Source organism: Macaca nemestrina, chromosome 16 (assembly GCF_043159975.1).
Source record: "Macaca nemestrina isolate mMacNem1 chromosome 16, mMacNem.hap1, whole genome shotgun sequence".
NCBI lineage: Eukaryota > Metazoa > Chordata > Mammalia > Primates > Cercopithecidae > Macaca > Macaca nemestrina.
In genome coordinates, this window is record NC_092140.1 from 87001534 (window position 1) to 87022614 (window position 21081).

A 21081-nucleotide genomic window follows, 5' to 3' on the forward strand; every position below is an offset into this window, starting at 1 on the left:
GAGGCTGCAGAACAGCAAATATTGCTGCCTGATCCTTCCTCTGGAAGCTTCGTCCCAGAGGGGCACCTGCCTGTATGAGGTGTCAGTCAGCCCCTACTGGGGTGTCTCCCAGTTAGGCTACACAGGAGTCAGGGACCCATTTGAGGAGACAGTCTATCCATTCTCCGAGGTCAACACAGTGCTGGGAGAGAATCATTGCTCTTTTCAGAGCTGTCAGACAGGGATGTTTAAGTCTGCAGAAGTTTCTTCTGCCTTTTGTTCACCTATGCCCTGCCCGCAGAGGTGGATACTACAGAGACAGCCTGCTTTGCTGAGCTCTGGTGGGCTCTGCCCAGTTAGAGCTACCCAGGTCACTTTGTTTACCTACTCAAGGCTCAGCAATGGCAGACGCCCCTCCCCCTGCCAGGCTGCTGCCTGGCAGGTCGATCTCAGACTACTGCACTAGCAGTAAGCAAGGCTCCATGGGCTTGGGATCTGCCTAGCCAGGTGAGGAATATAATCTCCTGGTGTGCCGTTTGCTGAGACCATTGGAAAAGCACAGTATTTGGGCGGAACTGTCCCATTTATCCAGCTGCCATCTGTCAGCCTTCCCTTGGCTAGGAAAGGGAAATCCCCCGACCCCTTGAGCTTCCTGGGGGAGGCAATGCCCCGCCCTGCTTCTGCTCACCCTCCATGGGCTGCACCCACTGTCCAACCAGTCCCAATGAGAGGAACCAGGTACCTTGGTTGGAAATGCAGAAATCACCCGTTTTCTGTGTCGATCATGTTGGGAGCTGCAGACCGGAGCTGTTTCTATTCGGCCATCTTGGAATGGCATAACTTTTTATTTGAATATAAGCTATGATCATCTAAACAGGTAGACCATTAACTTTCCTGTCTCTTTGCTACCACGAAATCCTCAGAGGTATTAATTTATTAAGTGGTATCCTATGGGCCTTTGGATGGTTTAATGATCTTCCCAGTCCAAGTATAACTTTTAAAAAATTAAAAAGATGATTCTCATACAAATTAATGATGGGTCAAAAATTTAATAACTCATTGATGAGGAAACTACTAAGAAGATAAAGCTGGTTCAAAGCACATTTTGAGAAACTGGTCATTTACAGGTATTTGGAAAGGACAGTTAGAACAAAACAGGTTAGGTACAAATGTGCTACAGAGCAAGAAAAACCATAGCTTTGGGGCTATTTCTTCTACCACACAGAATCTATAAATTAACATGTCCACAGAGTTTGGAACCTTTAATCAATAGTAAACAGAGAATCAAACAAAGGCCCATTCCCTAAATAAATAATTATTGATGAGCCTGTTAAAAACAATGCTTCATTATGACCCTGCAATGACATGCTGTTCTCTCAGACCTTATTTGCCTAATTCCAAGTTTTGAAAGGTCTTTCTTAACATCTCTTACACTTAGAAAGTAGCTGCTATACCAGCATATCATATAGCAAATATAATAATCAGGCAGTTAATTTACTGTTAGGAAAAAAAACATATTGAGAGATCAGCTTGTTATATAGTTTTAAAGAAGGCAACGTTTTTTCAGCTACTAATGTATCAGAATACTATACATTGGGAAATTCAATTTGTCCAGTTACAAACGTCACAGTGTCATAAAAATCTGGTATTATAAATTTTAAAATCATGATAAAGACTGATCTATAACTAAATGGAGATATTATTCTCATTTTAAAATATGTTCAAGGAAATTTACTGTATTTTAAATAATTATTTAAAACTGAACTGAGATAAGAAATGAACTGCTTACTTCCAAAAATCAGTGAGCTTGTCATTAATCTGTACTTTAGGATTTTGGTTGCCATAACAACATGATACAACTTTCTCATTACCATAAACCCAGCATTTCCAAAAATAGATTATTTCAACATCAGGTTCTGTGATCACTAAAGTTAAGTTTTATTTTAGCACCACAGTTAAGAGTGCAATCAAATGTGCCACAGGAGAAAAAAAGGCGTTAAGCCTAAAAGCCCAAGTAGAAAAGATGATAATATCCTTATGAATAACAGATTAGTTAAAATTCTGATTTTTCTTTATCACCATATAAACATAAGAAATGTCACAATGGGCAAGACAATTTTTCATCCCAGGTTAGCTATCTGTCTACAAGTGAAATTTAAGTATATTTTTCATGAGGCCAAGCTACGTATTTCACATATCATCTATCATCACATATGCCAGACATCTATGAGCATCTTTCAAAAATAATAAAATAATCTCAACACAGAAAGAGCTAATAAAATACAGTATAGTCTAGTGTTGAAGAGAATAGGGTCTAGAATCAGAAATACTGGATTTAAATCATGGCTCTACTTCTTACTAATTTTTGACCTTGATTCAATTACTTAATCTTTCTAAACAATATCCTCTTTTAAATTCATCGAAAGAATTGAACTAAGCAATCTATTATTAAAGGATCACCCTGAGTGTTCAGTTTAGGCTGTAGGGCTTGAGTGGATGGTGGTGGAGAGGGCAAGTGTAAAAATGGAAGAGTTCAGAGGTTAATGTGATAAACCAGGCACAGATGATGCCACCTTGGGCTGGAGTGCTAATTGTGGAGATGTTCAAAAGTATGAGTCCTCTCTCATATACTTTTTCTTAGATAAATATTTAATGAAATAATTCCATGAGAAGTTTGATTAATGTTGGAATTATTTACAGATTAACCTGTTACACTAGTGAATTTTCCAGTCTATGAACAGAGTATGCCTATTTAGTCAGACCTTTTAGAATTTTCAATAAATTTTTATAAGTTTCATTATGTAATTTTCCATATATATTATCGAATTTATTCCTAGGAAACAATCCTGTGACTTTTATAATAAAGTCTTTTACTTTTCACTGTTATAATTAGATATTGCTGTTATACAGAAAAGGTACTAATTTTTGTATGTTAATTTTGAATCTTGTCAAGTAACAACTCTATTTTAGTTCTATTAGTTTATTAATTGTTTGCCTTTTTTGTTTTTGGTACAGACATTTAAAATTAACACGTTTTATTAATTCTTTTCAATATTTATGACTCAATTCATTACAATGGCTAGAAGCTCCAAAGTAAATACATGTGACAGTAAGTATGCATATCTTGTTTTGAACTTCAATGAAAAGGTTTCTAATGTTTCATCATTAACTATTATGTTTGCTGTAGATTTTCAATATTCCAACATAGTGTAATGGTACTCTTCTCTAACTGGTTTATGTAGTTAATTCAAGTCAGATTTTTCTTTGTATCCTTTGGCTATGGTGTTTCCTCTCTTGATGCAATGGCATGTTTGATTTTTTTAAATGAATTTTTATATCTTGCAGGCTTTTTATGTAAGACCTATTTAAGCATGACTTTTATCACTATAAAACATTACCCTTTGACCTTTTAGTGACTTACACCCTGAATTCAATTTCGCCTGTTAATATTGCAACTCCTTCTTTCTTTGTATGCCGCTTTGTTGTAAATGGTCTCTTGTAAAGGGCATATAGGTAAACTGAGTTTTTTTTTTTTTTTTTTTTTTTAAATCTCAGCTGACACGCTTGTATGTTAAAATAGGGTAACTTAAGTTATCCACATTCATTGTAAAAACTGATTTAGCTTGCAATTTATAAAGAAAACCTTGCTATGACTTTTCTAGTTCTTGCTATGAACTTTCTAGAACTAGAAATATCTAGTTTGAGTTCTTAAGTTCATCTGCTTAGGATTTCTTATTTCCTTTTTTGCTCATTCTTACATTAATTTCATGAATGTTTCATCTGTACCTAAAAACAATGTGTATTTTCTATAGTTTGTGTGTAGTATTTTAATTTTTTTTTTTTTTTTTTTTTGAGACGGAGTCTCTCTCTGTCGCCCAGGCTGGAGTGCAGATCTCGGCTCACTGCAAGCTCCGCTCCACCTCCCAGGTTCACGCCATTCTCCTGCCTCAGCTTCCCAATAGCTGGGACTACAGGCGCACGCCACCACGCCCGGCTTAATTTTTTGTAATTTTAGTAGAGACGGAGTTTCACCATGTTAGCCAGGATGGTCTCAAACTCCTGACCTCGTGATCCACCTGCCTCGGCCTCCCAAAGTGCTGGGATTACAGACGTGAGCCACCGCGCCCGGCCAGTATTTTAAATATTTCTATTAGGTAAAGATTGGTAGTACTGTTCAACTATGAAGCATCATGTTAATGTCCTATTTTTTTGTATCAATTACTGAGAGGAGTTATGTTGAAATATCTAACTATATTTCTTGATATAGCTATTCCTCATCAATTCTGTAAGCTTATATTTCATGTTATTTGCAGCTCTGCTATTAAATGCACATATATACTATTATACTTTCTTCATGTATTAATCCTATTATATTATAAAATGTCACACTTTATCTCTGGTATTATTATCTGTCTGTAGTCTAATTTTTCTGAGAGTAATATAGCTATTCCAGCTTTATGATTAGTGCTTGCATGGTATATCTTTTGCCATCCTTTTAAACTATCTCTGCCTTTATATTTAAAATGAATTTTTTTATAGATAGCAGATAGTTGTATCAGGCTTTTTCATCCAATCAAAGAATTTTGTCTTTTAGTTCGACTGTATAGTACTTTTACATTTATTACAGTTACTTATTAGGCTGTAATTAAGTCTATCTTCCTGCTACTTGTTTCATACTTGTCTCATTTGTTCTTTTACCCTCCCTTTGCACCTTCTTTTGATAAAATTACTTTTTAAAAATTCTATTTGATCTATTGGTATGTTAAATAACTTTGTTTGTTTTAATGATTGTGGGAAGGTTTACAATCTACCTCCAATCAATATTATATATTGCATGGATAACTTAATATCCTTACAATATTACAACACCAAACTTCCACTTCCCTCCCACTGCATCTTTTGCACTTTTGTTGTCATATGTTTTATTACTATGTGTTAAAAATTCCACTATTAGGAGCAAGATGAGCAAATAGAAGCCTCCAGTAATCGTCCCCCAAGCAGGAACGCCAAATTGAACAACAATCCAAACAAAAAATCACCTTCCTAAGAACCAAAAATCAGGTAAGCAATCATAGTACTTGGTTTCAACATAATATTAAGGAAAGAGGCACTAAACAGGATAAGAAAGATAGTCTTGAATTGCTACACTGTCCTTCCCCTAATCCCTGGCACTGGCAGCATGGCATGGAGAGATAATTTATGCACTTGTGGAAGGGAATAAAAAGAGTGATTATGGGACTTAGCAATGGAATTTAGTGCTGCCCTGTCACAGCAGAAAGCAACACCAGGCAGAACTCAGCCAGCATCCCCAGAGGGAGCATTTAGACCAGCACTGATCAGAAGGGAAGTCTCCATCCCAGCGGTCAGAACCAGAGTTCTGGCAAGCCCCACCACCATGGGATAAGGTGCTCTGGGATCTGAAATAAACTGAAGGGCAAGTTTCGGGCCATAAGGGCTCTAATTCGTGGGCAAACTTCTGTGCTGTGCTGGGCTTAGAGCCAGTGGACTTGGGGTGCATGCGACCTAGTGAGACACCAGCTAGGGCAGCCAACGGAGTACTTGTATCACTCCTCCTGCAACCCCAGGCGATGCAGCTCGTAGCTCCGGAAAAGACTCCTTCCTTCTGCTTGAGAGAGAAGAATGAGAAGGACTTTGTTTTGTATCTTGGATGCCAGCTCAGCCACCTCAGAACACAACACCAGATATAACAGATTCCTAAGGTTCCTGACTCCAGGCCCTGCATCCCAGACAGCTTCTCTGGACCCACCCAGAGACAAGGGAAACTCATTGCCCTGAAGGGAAGGACACAAGCCTCGCTGATTCATCACTTGCGGACTGCAGAGCCCTTGGGCCTTGAGGGAACATGGGCAGTAGCCATACAGTGATCCCTGTGGACCTTAGGCAAGACCCAGTACTATGCTTGCTTTGGATCTCACCCAGCACAGTCCCAGTGGTGGTGCCACAAAGAGGCATGTATCACCACTCCCCCAGCTCCAAGGCAGCTCAGTACAGACAGGGAGAATCTATTTGCGTGGTGGAAATTAAGGGAAGAGAACAAGAGTCTACGTCTAGTAATCCAGGAAGTTCTCCTGGATCTCACCCAAGAACACCAATGTAGTACCTCATTGAGTCTGCAAGAGCCATAGGGCTCGGGGTGTTCCCTAATGTAGATATGGCTGCAGTGACCAAAGACTTAATTCACAACACCCAAGTCCCCTTGAATACTTGGAAAGCCTTCATAAGAAGGACAGGTACAAGGCCCAGACTGTGAAGACTATAATACCCACCTCGTCAATGCCCAGACACTGATGAACATCTACGAGCATCAAGACCATCCAGGAAAACATGACCTCACCAAACGAATTAAACAATGCACCAGTGACCAACCCGGAGTGACAGACATATGTGACCTTTCAGACAGAGAAACCAAAATAGTTGTGCTGAGGAAGTGCAAAGAAATTCAAGATAACACAAAGAAGAGATTCAGAATCTTGTTTTTTGTTTTTCTGAAACAGAGTTTTACTCTCGTTACCCAGGCTGGAGTGCAATGGTACAATCTCGGCTCACTGCAACCTCCGTCTCCCGGGTTCAAGCTATTCTCCTGCCTCAGCCTCTCGAGTAGCTGGGATTACAGGCAGGCACCACCATGCCTGGCTAATTTTGTATTTTTAGTAGAGATGGGTTTCTCCATGTTGGTTAGTCTGGTCTTGAACTCCTGACCTCACGCGATCCACCTGCCTTGGCCTCCCAAAGTGCTGAGATTATAGGCATGAGTCACTGTGCCCGGCCGAAATTCAGAACCTTATCAGATAACTTTAACAAAGAGCCTGAAATAATCAAAAAGAATCAAACAGAAAGTCCAAAGCTGAAAAACACAAGTGACATGCTAAAGAATGCATCAGAGTCTCTTAGTTGCAGAATTAATCAAACAGAAGAAAGAACTACTGAGATTAAAGACAGGATATTTGAAAATACACAGTAAGAGGAGACAAAAGAAAAAGGAATTAAAAACAATGAAGCACACGTACAAGATCTAGAAAATAGCCTCAAGGGAGCAAATCCAAGAGTTGCTGGCCTTAAATGAGGAGGCAGAGAGAGATTCGAGTAGAAAGTTTATTCGAAGGGATAATAGAGAACTTCCCAAACCTAGAGAAAGATACCAATATTCAAGTACAAGAAGGTTACAGACCACCAAGCAGATGTAATCCAAATAAGGCTATCTCAAGACCTTTAATAATCAAACTCCCAAAGGCCAAAGAAAAAGAAAGGAATGTAAAAGCAGCAAGAGAAAAGAAACAACTTACAAAGGAGCTCCAATACTTCTGGCAGCAGACTTTTCAGTGGAAACCTTACAGGCCAGGAGAGAGTGGCATGACATAAAGTGCTGAAGGAAAAAAAACACTTTTATCCTAGAATACCATATCCAGTGAAAAGATTTTATAAACATGAAGGACAAATAAAGGCTTTCCCAGACCAAAAAAACAAAAAAACAACAACAAAAAGGGACTTCATCAACACCACATCTGTCCTACAAGAAATGCTAAAGAGAGTTCTTCAGTGTGAAAGAAAAGGATATTAATGAGCAATAAGAAATCATCTGAAGGAACTAAACACACTGGTATTACTAGGTACATAGAAAAACACAGAAAAATATTGTAAACTGTAACTGTGGTGTGTAAACTACTCATATCTTGAGTAGAAAGAGTAAAAAGATGAACCAATCAAAAATAACTACAATAACATTTCAAGTGACAGACAGTATAATAAGATATAAGCAGAAACAACAAATATTAGAAAGCAGGGCAATGAAGTGGAAGGGTAAAGAGTTTTTTATTAGTTTTCTCTTTGCTTGTTTATTTAAACAATCCATGTTAAGTTGTTGTCAGTTTAAAATAATGGAGCATAAGAAGCTTGGAAGCTTCACGGTAACCTCAAGTCAAAAAACATACAACAGATATACAAAACATAAAAAGCAAGACATTAAAATACACCACCAGAGAAAATCAACTTTACTAAAAGAGAGATAGGAAGGAAGGAAAGAAGGAAATGAAAACCACAGAAGAACAAGAAAGCAAATTTCAAAATGGCAGAGTAAGTCCTTATCAGTAATAACATAATGTAAATGGACTATGGTCTCCAATCAAAAGTCACAGAGTGGTTGAATGGATTAAAAAAAACAAGACCCAAAGATCCGTTGCCTACAAAAACAAATACTTCATCTATAAAGCAGACATAGACTGAAAAAAAGAAAGAAAAAGATACTCCATGCCAGTGGAAACAAACAACAAAATAGGAGTAGCTATACTTATTTATATCAGAAAAAATAAGATTTGAAGGCAAACATAAAAAGAGACAAACAAGTTCAGTATATAATGATAAAGGAGTAAATTCAGCAAGAGGGTATAACAATTGTAAATATACATGCACCCAACATTGGAGCACCCAGATATACAAAGCATTATTAGAGATAATGAGAGAGATAGGCCCCAAAACAATAATAGCTGGAGGCTTTAACCCTCTACTTTCATCACTGGACAGATTTCCCAGAGAGAAAATTAAAAAAGAAATATTGGACTTAATCTACACTACGGACCAATTGCAAATGCACCTAATCAATATTTGTAGAGTATTTCATCCAATGGCTGCAGAATAAACATTTTCTCTTCAGCACATAGATCATTCTCAAGCACAGACCATATGTTAGGACACAAAAAAAGTCCATAAAATTTTTTAAAAATGAAATTATATCAAGTATCTTCTTTGACCGCAAAGGAATAAAACTAAAAATCGTAACAAGAAGAATTTTGGAAACTATACAAACACATGGAAATTTAACAGTATGTTCCTGAATAACCAGTGGGCCAATGAAGAAATTAAGAAGGAAATTAAAAAATTTATTGAAACAACTGAAAATGGAAACAACATACCAAAACCGATGGGATACAGTAAAAGCAGTAGTAAAAGGAAAGTTTATAGCTGTAAGTGCCTACATAAAAAAGTAGAAAAGCTTCAAATAAACAACCTAATGATACATTTTAAAGAACTAGAAAAGCAACATGAAACCAAACCCAAAATTAGTGGAAGCAAATAAATAAAGATAGAGCATAAATAAATGAAATTGAAACAAAGAAAAGTACAAAAGAGTGATGAAACAAAAGGTGATTTTTTGAAAAGACAGACAAAATTGACAAACCTTTAGCCAGACTAAGAAAAGAACCAGAAGATCCAAATAAATAAAATCAGAAACGAAAAAGGAGACATTACAGCCAGTACCCCAGAAATTCAAAGACGCATTACAGGCTACTATGAGCAACTATAAACTTAGAAGAAATGAATAAATTCCTAGACACATGCAACCTGCCAAGACTGAACCATGAAGAAATTCAAAACCTGAAGAGACCAATAACAAGTAATGAGATCAAAGCCATAAAAAAAAGTCTCCCAGCTAAAAAAAGCCAGGAACTGATGGCTTCACTTCTGAATTTTACCAAACACTTAAGGAAGAACTAGCGCCAATTCTACTCAAACTATTCCAAGAAATAGAGGAGAAGGGAATACTTCCACGTTCATTCTATGAGGCCACCAGTATTACCCTGATATCAAAACCAAAGACAGATTAAGAAAAAGCAAAACAAAAATACAGGCCAATATCCCTGATGAACAGTGATGTAAAAATTCTCAAAATAATAGGGAAAAGAATAGAAAAAGAAAATGATCATAAAGAATTCTTCCTTTTTGGCCAGGCGCAGTGGCCAAAAGCACTTTGGGAGGCCGAGGTGGGTGGATCACGAGGTCAGGAATTTGAGATCAGCTTGGCCAACATGGTGAAACCCCGTCTCTACTAAAAATACAAAAATTAGCTGGGCGTGTTGGCAGGTGCCCATATTCCTACCTACTCAGGAGACTGAGGCAGGAGAGTTGCTTGAACCCAGGACGCAGAGGTTGCCGTTAGCCAAGATCGCACCACTCTACTCCAGCCTGGGTGACACAGCAAGACTCCATCTCAAAAAAAAAGAAAAAAAAAAAGAATTATTCCTTTTTGTACCCATTTCTTACAGTGCATTAAGCTGGGGATAAATCTTCTCTATTTTCATTTATTTCAAAACATTTATTTCACTTTCAGTTTGAAAGATACTTTTTTTCCGATCGATCACTTAAAGTTGACATTGTTTATATACTTAGCTTTTTAAAGGTGATGATATTCTACTGTGTTCTGGTCTGTGCTGTTTCTAACGAGAAGTCAGTAGTAATGCCATTGTTCCCTGCAAATGTCTTTAAAAATTTATCTCTTTATCACTGGTTTTCAATAATTTGATTATGGTATGATTTGGTATTTAATTTCTTGGGTCTGAGGGTTCCTATTTGCCATAACATTTAGAAAAAATTCCCCTTTTATTCAAATTTTTCTGCTTCAATTACACTATGATATCTAATTATACACGTTAGACTGCTTAGTATTATCTCACAATTCTCTAAGACTCCATTTATTTTCCAGCCTTTTAATTTTTTTCTATCTGTGCTTCAGTTTCTATTGTCCTCTCCTCAAGTTAACTGATCTTTCTCTCTGGAGTGTTCAACGGGCCTATAAGACAATCCAGTGAATTTTTCATTTTATATACTGCATCTCTGAGTTCTAAAATTCTAATTTTGTAAAATCCCCTATTTGTTCTCTCAGGGTCATGTTTTCCTTTAAATTCTTGAACATATTTTTAACAGCTTTTTAAAAACACCTTATCTGCTAATTCTGTAAACTTTATCATTTGAAAGCATGTTTCTATTGACTGATTTTTTTTTTTTCCAGGTTTGGCTCATATTTTCCTGCTTTCCCACTGCAATAGTATTTTATTGCGTGCTTAGCATTATAGATGTTAGCATTATAGACTGCATGCTTAGCATTATAGATGTTGATTGTCTGTAACTGTCATCTTTAAGTATGTTATGTTTTGTTCCGGAAGGCAGTTAATTTAATTACAGATCAAGTGGATCATTTAGAGGCTTGATTTTAAGCTGAATTAGTATGAATATAAAGTTGCTCTGATGGTTAATTTTAAGGGTTAACTTGACCGGATAAGGGATACCTAGTTAGTCGATAAAGCATAATTTCTGGGTGTGTCTGTGAGGGTGTTTCCCCAAGAGATTGGCATGGAACTTGGGAGACTGAGTGAAGAACATTCCCCATCAATGGGGCGGGCTCCATCCAATCAGCTGAAGGCCTGAATGGAACAAAAAGGTAGAGGAACAGCAAACTGCTCTTTTTCTCTCCTGCAGCTACGATACTCTTTCTTTTCCTTCCCTTGACATAAGAATTCCAGGTTCTCCAGCCTTTGGGGGATTAACCCTGCTTTTAAGGTTTGGACTTTCTGAGTCTCTAAAGCATTCAGTTCACAGCTGTCCAGTAGTTCTTTTCCTGGTAGTTTTTTTTTTTTTTTTTTTTTTAATTTTACCCCAAACTTGCTTTATTTTTGTCTATATGGATATTCCTGATAGTACAGGTGAATAAAAGAAGGTAGTTAAAAGAAAAAAAAATATTCAATTTCTCTCAAAAAAATTGCTCCATTATAGGTACATGCTTTATTTCTAACATATTATTTCTATAATGGAGGAAAAACCTTGAATAAAAGCGTTATCAAATCTTATCCACTTTCCCATATGCTCACTTTAGGAAGCATCTGCATTCTCTTTATTTCTTAAGTTATTATGGAAGTAACTGTGACTCAATAGCAAAGATTCATTGAGAACATTTTATATATGCACAATTGTGGTTTCTATAGTCCAAACTCTATTTTTGTACTGCTATAAGGTGAATATTTGGAAATTTTGTATTGAAAATAGAACAACAAGCTTCAAATTCACTCTAAAGGGAAGACTTCTTTAAAACCATTGTCTTTCTCTAATCCTTTCCTTATTTCCTATACCACCTTGTTTCCTAGCTATTTAAATGTATTCAATACCTTATTCAAAGGCTGAGGTGCTCAATCAAAATCTCTGAAAGTCAATCAAACGAAGACAAGACAAGAAAAAGGGAGACATGAGTTACAGGTGTCCCAAAGATATTGCAACTATGAAGATAAACAAAGTTCAGGAGAAGAGAATATGAAAAAAACAAAAACAGATAGTATACGTGCAATTTAAAAATCTGCTTTAGGCCGGGAGTGGTATCAAGCCTGTAACTCCAGCACTTTAGGAGGTCAAGGCGGGCAGATAATTTGAGGTCAGGAGTTTGAGACCAGCTTGGCCAACATGGAGAGGACCCATCTCCACTAAAAATACAAAAATCTGCCAGGTGTGGTGGCATGCACCTGTAGTCCCAGCTACCTGGGAGGCTAAGGCAGGAGAATCACTTGAACCCGGGAGATGGAGGCTGCAATGAGTTGAGATTGTGCCACTGCACTCCGACCTAGGGGACAGTGCCAGACTCCGTCTCAAAAAAAATAAAAAATAAAAATCTCCTTTAATGTTAAATCTTTTTTTTTCTGAGATGGAGTCTTGCTCTGTCACCCAGGCTGGAGTGCAGTGGCGCAATCCCAGCTCCCTGCAACCTCTGCCTCCTGAGTATCTGCCGGGTTCCCTGGTCCGGGGGTTGGGGACCCCTGCTTCACAGCATCTGGGCTATATGTCATCTTTTAAAGTATATTAAAACCTCTCTTCAATCATTATTGCGTTCAAACGATTCTCCTGCCTCAGCCTCCCAAGTAGCTGGGACTACAGGCATGCACCACTACACCCAGCTCATTTTTGTATTTTTAGTAGAGACAGGGTTTCACCACGTTGGCCAGGCTGGTCTTGAACTCCTGACCTTGTGATCTGCCTGCCTCGACCTCCCAAAGTGCTGGGATTACAGGTGTTCAGAGAACCACCGCGCCCGGCCTGATGTTAAATCTTAAATGTGTAAAATGCCCTATATTTTCAAAGCAATCCTGATTTTGAAAATAAGTAGCTAAATTTATACTATAATTTCTGTTCTTCTAAACAAATATTGAAAAATTATGTTGCAGATCACATTTAATTTTCAAATACTTTGCAAATAACATTTAAAAATATTTCTGAATGAAAACAAAGGTAAATAGGTACTAAGAAATTTCAAATTCTTGTTTGTAGTATTAATACTTATATAAATAATATGCATATCTCAATTTTAAATGTCATTATAAATAGCAAGAATTCATAATAGGATGTTAGGCACATATCATAAAATAATTTTAAAAACTGAATTAAAAATTCACATTTAAAAAAAAGTACCAAAACTTTTTCATTTGTCTGATAACAAAATAACAAAGTTTACATTTTAACTGTTAGACAATAGGACAATAAAAGTAAATGAGAAACTAAAATATTCTCAATAATGGAAGACAAACATTTAATTAATTTCAAAAATGATTTAAGCTTAGGAAATTTGACAAGTTTCTGAGGCAAAGAACTCAAATAGATCCGTATACAATACTCAATCCCATCGCTGGTTCAACAGTGTTTTTTAAAACTGTTACCAGGACTAAGAAAGAAAAATAAAATTCTAGAAGAGCCTAAGAATGTATAATTTCGAAATTTTGTGGAATGTTGCCGAACTGCCCTTTGAAAAGATTGTACTAATTTATACTGTCATTAAAAAAGTGTGAAAATGCCCATTTTCTCAGACCTGTTCCATTAGTATATAATAAATGTTTTATTGTCAGCAGTCTGATAGATAAAAGTTCTCATTGCTTCAGTTTGCATTTGTTGGTAATTACCATTTCCTCAGATATTTACTTGCCATTTCCATTACTTCTGTGAGTTGTCCAAATATTCGGGGCCTGTTTTTCTACAATCTGTATTAATTTATAGGATCTTACTACATATTAAGGATAATATATTAAGGATAATTTATCTGTTACATACTTTGCAAATATTTTTCCATATTATTGTTTATATTTTAACTTAGCTTATATTATCTTTTTCTGTAAAAACCTTAAAATGTTACAGAGCCAAATCTGTCCATCTGTTTCCTTTATAGCAGCAGTTCCCAATGTTTTTGGCAGCAGGGACTGGTTTTGTGGAAGACAATTTTTCCGTGGACGAGAAGCTGGGGGATGGTTTTGGGATGAAACTGTTCCATCTCATAAGGAGCACACAACCTAGATCCCTCCAGGCACAGTTCACAGTAGGGTTCGTGCTCCTAACAGGTGGGGTCCCTTGCCCGGGGGTTGGGGACCCCTGCTTCACAGCATCTGGGCTACATGTCATCTTTTAAAGTACATTAAAATCTCTTTTAAATCATTACATTATGAAAAGAAAAACAATGTACTTCACATGTAGTGACACTGCTAATAACATTCAAATATTACGTACTGAGACATGGTTAAGTTAAAAAGCATTACAGGTATTTAGTTAAAAATTTAATAATTTAAGAAGCACATTGGCCGGGTGAGGTGGCTCACGCCTGTAATCCCAGAACTTTGGGAAGCCGAGGTGGGTGGATCACGAGGTCAGGAGTTCGAGACCAGCCTGGCCAATATGGTGAAACTCCATCTCTACTAAAAATACAAAAATTAGCTGGGTGCAGTGGTGGGCGCCTGTAATCCCAGTTACTTGGGAGGCTGAGGCAGGAGAATCGCTTGAACCTGGGAGGCAGAGATGGCACTGAGTCAAGATCACTGCACTCTAGCCTGGGCAACAGAGCAAGACTCCATCTCAAAAAAAAAAAGAAAAAAAAGGAAGCACATACAAACAACCTGAGTCACAGCATAACAGTTTCTTTGGTAATCTCTTAAGTCTTCAGAATTCTGGTTATGTAAACAGTATAATATCTTTTAGGATAATACAATATAAAGGTCACAGAAAAACACTAAATTCATTTACTCTAGTCACTCACCTAAAATGGAACTTTCCTAAGTCTGTGTCTGAGAAAAAAAAAAATGGTCCATTGATTTCCAGCCAATTTTAATTGATACCAAATTCTGCATGGTGAGTTAAAAAGCTGCTTCCTTGCTCTATTTTTTGCTGTAGTTCTATGCTCAAGAACAGAAAATAAGTATATCTCCTCTATAACATTACATTCTTTTAGATGTCTGAAATGTTTTCTTCAATAGTTCTTTCCTTACTGTACATTGTAAATATTTGTTCACATGTTTAACTGACCTATTAGTTTATAAGCTCCATGAAAACAGTGCAAATGTCTTTTAAACCTTAACTCCTAGTGCCTGTTACATAGAAAACACTTACTGCACTGCTGTTTGAATAGAAAGAAAAAAAACGTGTAGATAATGTTGCCTAATTTCTTACCTAGAAAATTTTGCCAATATTTTTCTTAAAATCAAGAAAGATTATATAATCTGTTTCTTCTAATTGGTTATATTCTAATATTTTCATGTATGATTCTGTGTCCTGAATACATTCCTGATAAATGATACTGAGTAATTTTATATCTACAGAAAACTACCTTAGATTCAAAATAGTCTATAAATCAGTTCATCTGCATTGCATAATGAATATATTATTGATTTTCCATAACATATTCAACATTATTCTAACATGTTTGTTAACATAAAGGTATTTGGTATTACAGCTACATAGCTTCAATTATATTCAAAGTAATTTTAAAAATCATTTACTAATTAGAGATTTTGGAGTGACGTATAGACATGGAATAAGTACAGACATGTTCAGATCACATCCTTTGGTGTGTTGAGGCAGAAGAAAGGTTGAGAACTACAGATTTTCAACGGTAAATCGCCTATTCTTGAAAATAACTTTTTTTCCAAAAAACGTACTTGATATTTAAAAATATGTGAATCTTTACCAACTACTTGGGACCAAAAATACTTACTTCACTGTGGCACTTAGAAGAAAGTTCAGCTGTGGTATTAATAGGTTGTCTGGGGCTGACAGATAACGATCAAACTGAACCTAAATGAAATAGAGAAATACAAAATATAAAGTACATATATGTGCTAACAAACATCTCAAATATAAACATATCTTTGTTTTTTTTTTTTTTTTTTTTTTTTTGAGGCAGAGTCTCACCTTGTCGCCCAGGCTGGAGTGCAATGGCACAATCTCGGCTCACTGCAAGCTCCGCCTCCCGGGTTCACGCCATTCTCCTGCCTCAGCCTCCTGAGTAGCTGGGACTACAGGCGCCCGCCACCGTGCCCAACTAATTTTTTTGTATTTTCAGTAGAAACGGGGTTTCACTGTGTTAGCCAGGATGGTCTCGATCTCCTGACCTTGTGATCCGCCCGCCTCGGCCTCCCAAAGTGCTGGGATTACAGGCGTGACCCACCGCACCCAGCCAAACATATCTTTTAAGAATTAAATACTTGAGAAAAATTCCATACTCCAAATAACTAGATTGTTGTGTTCAAACTGTGTAGTATTTCGTAAACATTCTACCTAAAACTCCCTAAAACTGTCAAATCTGTAATATAGTCAATATTAGCAATATTTACTTTTAAAATCCTGAATCCAAACCATTCATTTTAGTCTTCCTCATAAAGCTTTTAAGTAATAATATTAACAAAAAGTAAAGTCATCAGGTTTCAGGTCTACCTGTTTCTTGATTTTACTATATTTATTCATTTGTTCATTAATCCATTCATTAGTTCAACTAATACCTACCATTGAAAAGGTACTATATTAAGTAATGGAAGTATTAAAACGAGCAAAAAAAAGGATAGTCCCTAGCTTCATAGAGCTTATGACCTAGCAAGAGAGGTGTTAAACAGGCAGTAATATAAATAATATAAAATTACAAACTTTGTTAAATGCTATTAAGGAACAAAACAAGGTACTATAAAGAATAAATTAAGGACCTAGTCTGTGGATTTGGCAAAAGCATCTCTCAGGAAAGGACATTTGAAGTGAAACCTTAAAGCTTAATATACATTAAGTAAGTGGATAGATGGGTGGGGAGGTTCAGGGAGAGGAGACAGCATGAAGGCTTGAGGTGGGAAGGAAAACAGCTAGGTAAGTAGAGATCATGTAGGACTGGTATGCTTATTTAAGGATTTTAATAATTTTAAAAGCATTAGTAAACCATTTAAGTTAAGTAAGGGAGAAGTCTGATTTAAGTTTTAAGAAGCTAACTCTGGCCACAGGAAGAACAGAATGGAAGATTGCAATAATAGACGCAAAGACACCAATTAGGTACCTTAGGTACCTACTGCAGCATTTTTAGACTATGGGGCAATCAAGATGAAAGAAGTAAAGATATTTGAGGACCATCAGGACTTGGTTACTGATGGAATGAAGGGATTGACTCCCAGATTTTGGATCTGTATAAATTAATTCACTACATTATCGTAACACAAAACTGTATTCTTCATTCATTTGTGTAGTAGCTGCATCCCTTACTAGATCGTATCTGTTTTCATCCCAGTTCTTAGTATGATGACTAGAAAACAGCAGAAACTTGGTTAATAACTATTTAAATGATAAATGGATAGAAGGTCTTACAATTTTCCGAGTTAATAATGCCTGGAAAAGGACTTAGGTTTGGGGTGGAATGGGCAGAGTTAGTTTTGGACATGCTGAATTGAAGTGCCTTAGAAACCCCTAAATGGAGACAACAAATGGTTGTATATAATCATGTTATTAAATACAAAACTCAAGCAAGATTTGTTTCTTTAGAGAAATCATATATTTATATTCACCTTAATTGTTCTGAAAATTAACACCAGGAACATGAAGACTTTTTAATGGCATTTAAAATATTTTATGAGTTGTGTTACAGACTGGATATGTGTCAAGAGAGGAGAAACAGAGGAAGGGAACACACATTTGGTACTAAGTAATGTTACAGATGTAAGTGTGAGCATAGATCTTCATTTTTTGGGGGTAAATGCCTTGAAGTGGAATTTTACTGGATAGTATGGTGAGTGTATATATAACTTCCTAAAAAACATATATTTTAATGAATCTAAAATTCATTTTCGTCTATTTTTATTTAAACTTTTTAACATTGAATTTTCTTTGCTTTTCTAATTTTTGCTATTAAATTTTTGTTTTATATATAGAAGTTATAACTGTTGCTTCTATATAGTGTCTTCTATTATGACATAATGTTTCTGCTTTGTTGCATTTAGTCTTTTTAAATTCTACTTTAGATATCTAACAATTATATAGATAGCTCTACCTTCTTCTTTGCATTTGTTAGGTATCTTATGGGCCTATCCGTTTATTTTCAGTTAAATTGAGTTCTGGAAGATAATATATAGGAAAGCCCTGGCATCAAAAATTGTTGGAAAATTTAAAAACCTTCCTAGAGGACTATCTATGAAAGTCAGGCCATTGTGGTAGTGAGTATATGTGAGTATTTTAAATACTTAGGATCAGTAGTTTAGAACAGTAGTTAAATCCACAAGCACTGTAGGCCAACTTCCTGGATTGAATGGGGTTGTCATGAGGATTCAAGAGTTAATACATGAAAAGCACTTGCTATGCTAAGTAAATGTTAATGGCTGTTCTTGTTCCTTGTTATTATTATTACTATTACTAGTATTACTATCATAAAACTTCCAAAAGGGATCACTCCTATGAGAGATAGAGCTGTATGACTTAAATATCATATAATGAACGGCTATGCACATGAGAAAAGTATATATACTTAAGACACAGAAACACACACAAAAAGTAGTGATCATGCAAAAAGGAAGATACAAGATCTTCACCTGAAAAGGAAGGTAATAAAGTCGAAATTCAGTGAGTCTCAAACTAAAGAGTAACATACTGTTTTAAGAGTGGAATCTAGTTTTGATTTTCATGTCAGGAAAAAGTCAAGAGCTTTAAACCAAGGATCATGTAGTAACAAGTTTATAATGATATACAGCCTAATTTCTTCATATCTGTCATTCCTGTTTTCAATTAAATTAGGAATAAAACTCTAAAAATAGAGTAAACAGTAATCCTAAACAGTAATGATGAGACTATCAGAGCATAGTGGAACACTACCATGAATTTAAGACTTGGCCAGAACTACTCAATTAAAGGAATACAGGCTTAGTCATTATTATTGGACCCAATGTTAATACAGCATATTGAGAGATAAAAAGTATCACCCAGAATGAAATTATCACACAGCAAAAAATGAAGAATATTGATCTATAAGGAAATCTAAATTAAAATGTTTTATCATACACTTACCATTGCAGCCTTCAGTGTCACAGAATCTAGGTTGGGCATATTAGCTAAAGAGCCCTATTTAAAAAAAAAAAAAAAAAAAAAAGCAGATCCAAGATGTAAAAAAGGAGATATACATTTTATTTCACTTATTGAATATAGTCCATTAAAGAACTGCCCAAATTTGGAAAATCATTTAGCTTATTTCCATAGAACTCAAGTGTAATTTCTTCAACCTCAGTAAGATCAGGGACTATGATTTGTTGGAGGGAGCAAGAGGCGCTCAAGTTTATTAACAACAGAAATATCATGATACTTCAAGTTTACTCATACTCAAGAAAATGAAGGCAATGAAGCACTGGAAGATGCCAGTGACACATGGAGGCTTTGATACTTTCAGAAAGTACAGAAAGGCAGCAAAACTGGTTCCTACTGGTAGGAATTTGCTTACCACTTTAGCAAATAAAAAATTGAAAAGTTGTGTTTTAAGAGCTTCATTTAAGAGTTTCTGGGCCACAATATAGTCTTCATGTTAATGCTGTTTGAAAGAGTTCTTTGCTTTCTTAAGAAAGATGGCTTACATGGTTTTCTAGGGTTCCCATCACTCCTTTATTTCTACCAGGGTTCTATAATTTAACAAGATCATATGCTGACCTCAGAAGTGACTGGCTTCTCAGAGTAATGAGCACTTTGCTAAATTAAAAAGAAGATGACTGCTATTTATACTGTAATCTATGCATTCAATTACAACTAATAGTGATATAGGAATCCAAAAAATTTACCAGTATGAATATCCTTTAGACATTTTATTATAATACTAATTTTTGTATATTTTCATTACTTTTAACAAAAACCATTTTTAATAAAAAGGATTGTTAATACTGTGGGGCACTCTACCATATTTAGGAAGTCATCTAAGAGCTATGCATGCATAATGTCTTAAGAATAACCCTATGACACAGATACTATTATTACCCCCAACCCACAGGTAAGGAAACAGATACAGAAAAATAAATCACTTTCCCAGGAAAACACAGCTAATATGTGGTAGAGCCAAGAATCCAGAGTGCAGCTCTAGAAGACCATACTATAAACTGGCATGTTCTTGAATTAGGAAGGAACACGAATTAGTAAGGAACATCTAAGCACTTACCTGTTCAGGTTTATGTTGCTGTACAGCGTTATAGATGCAACTCAAGCCTACCCTAGTTAAAACATAAGAGGCTTGCTCATTTATAAGTGTGTCCAAATGTGCTTCAATCTAAAATAAAACACAGAAAGAAAACATTTTAAAAGAAGAATGACACTGATGAGAGTAGAAGTAAACTACCCCAGAGTCTTAGCTCTTCATCATGGAGTTTTTCCTTGCATTGGCACAGGGATGACCTCTGTAACAAAATCTTTTTCTTCCCCCAAACAGTAAGTCTTTCTATGAAAGGGGGAAAAAGTCTTACTTTAAAAATTACAACCAAGGAGGATTCTAGGACTATCCTCCAGTCACAAAATTTGGGTTGTTTCTCAACTCTTTTAAAAGCTGGTAATAAACAAAACACAAACAAAAAAACACTAGTAAACAACAACAGTATAAAATAAAATATTTAGGAAGAGCTCCGAGATGAGGGCCTGATGTTCCTGACTTCCTGTCCTCCTCATGGTCCCAACTTGCTAGGTTGACTTAACAAATCAAATATACCATCTGGAGGAAATCCCATTACAGCTCAAGTAGCAATTTCTCCTGAGGATAAGGCAGGCCTGTGACAAGTAGGGAAGAGTTGAGGGCCCAGTAGAAACTTGGCTAAAGATTTCAGGTTCAGGAACTGCCTAAGAAGATGCCGCTACCAGATGTGAGTAGTATGGGCTCCCCAGTTTTGTGCTATTTTGGGGGATTCCAACTAATGCTAATGGAGATAAAAACCACAGAAGAGGACTACCTTGATGGGTTGAAACATTCCCTGGTGAGAAAAAGCTTGCTCTTCCTTTTTTTTTTTTTTTTTTTTTCCGCTAGTACAATCCTGA

General features: G+C 36.1%; 1 protein-coding gene across 7 annotated transcripts in view; it reads right to left on the reverse strand.

Moving 5' to 3' along the window:
• LOC105491756 (component of oligomeric golgi complex 6) overlaps positions 1-21081 on the reverse strand; it is a 141920-nt gene that overhangs the window by 52356 nt on the left and 68483 nt on the right. For 4 of the 7 annotated variants that reach the window (XM_071081455.1, XM_011758422.3, XM_071081458.1 and 1 more), the window contains exons 16-18: positions 20219-20326; positions 19090-19143; positions 15779-15858 (exon numbers count right to left, since the gene is read on the reverse strand). In XM_071081455.1, the coding sequence (XP_070937556.1) occupies positions 15779-15858; positions 19090-19143; positions 20219-20326 (242 nt within the window). Of the gene's footprint in view, positions 1-3804; positions 6390-9057; positions 9982-14824; positions 14853-15778; positions 15859-19089; positions 19144-20218; positions 20327-21081 lie in introns of those variants that run through there. The other 3 variants (XM_011758421.3, XM_071081454.1, XM_071081456.1) reach the window with 3 other exon arrangements.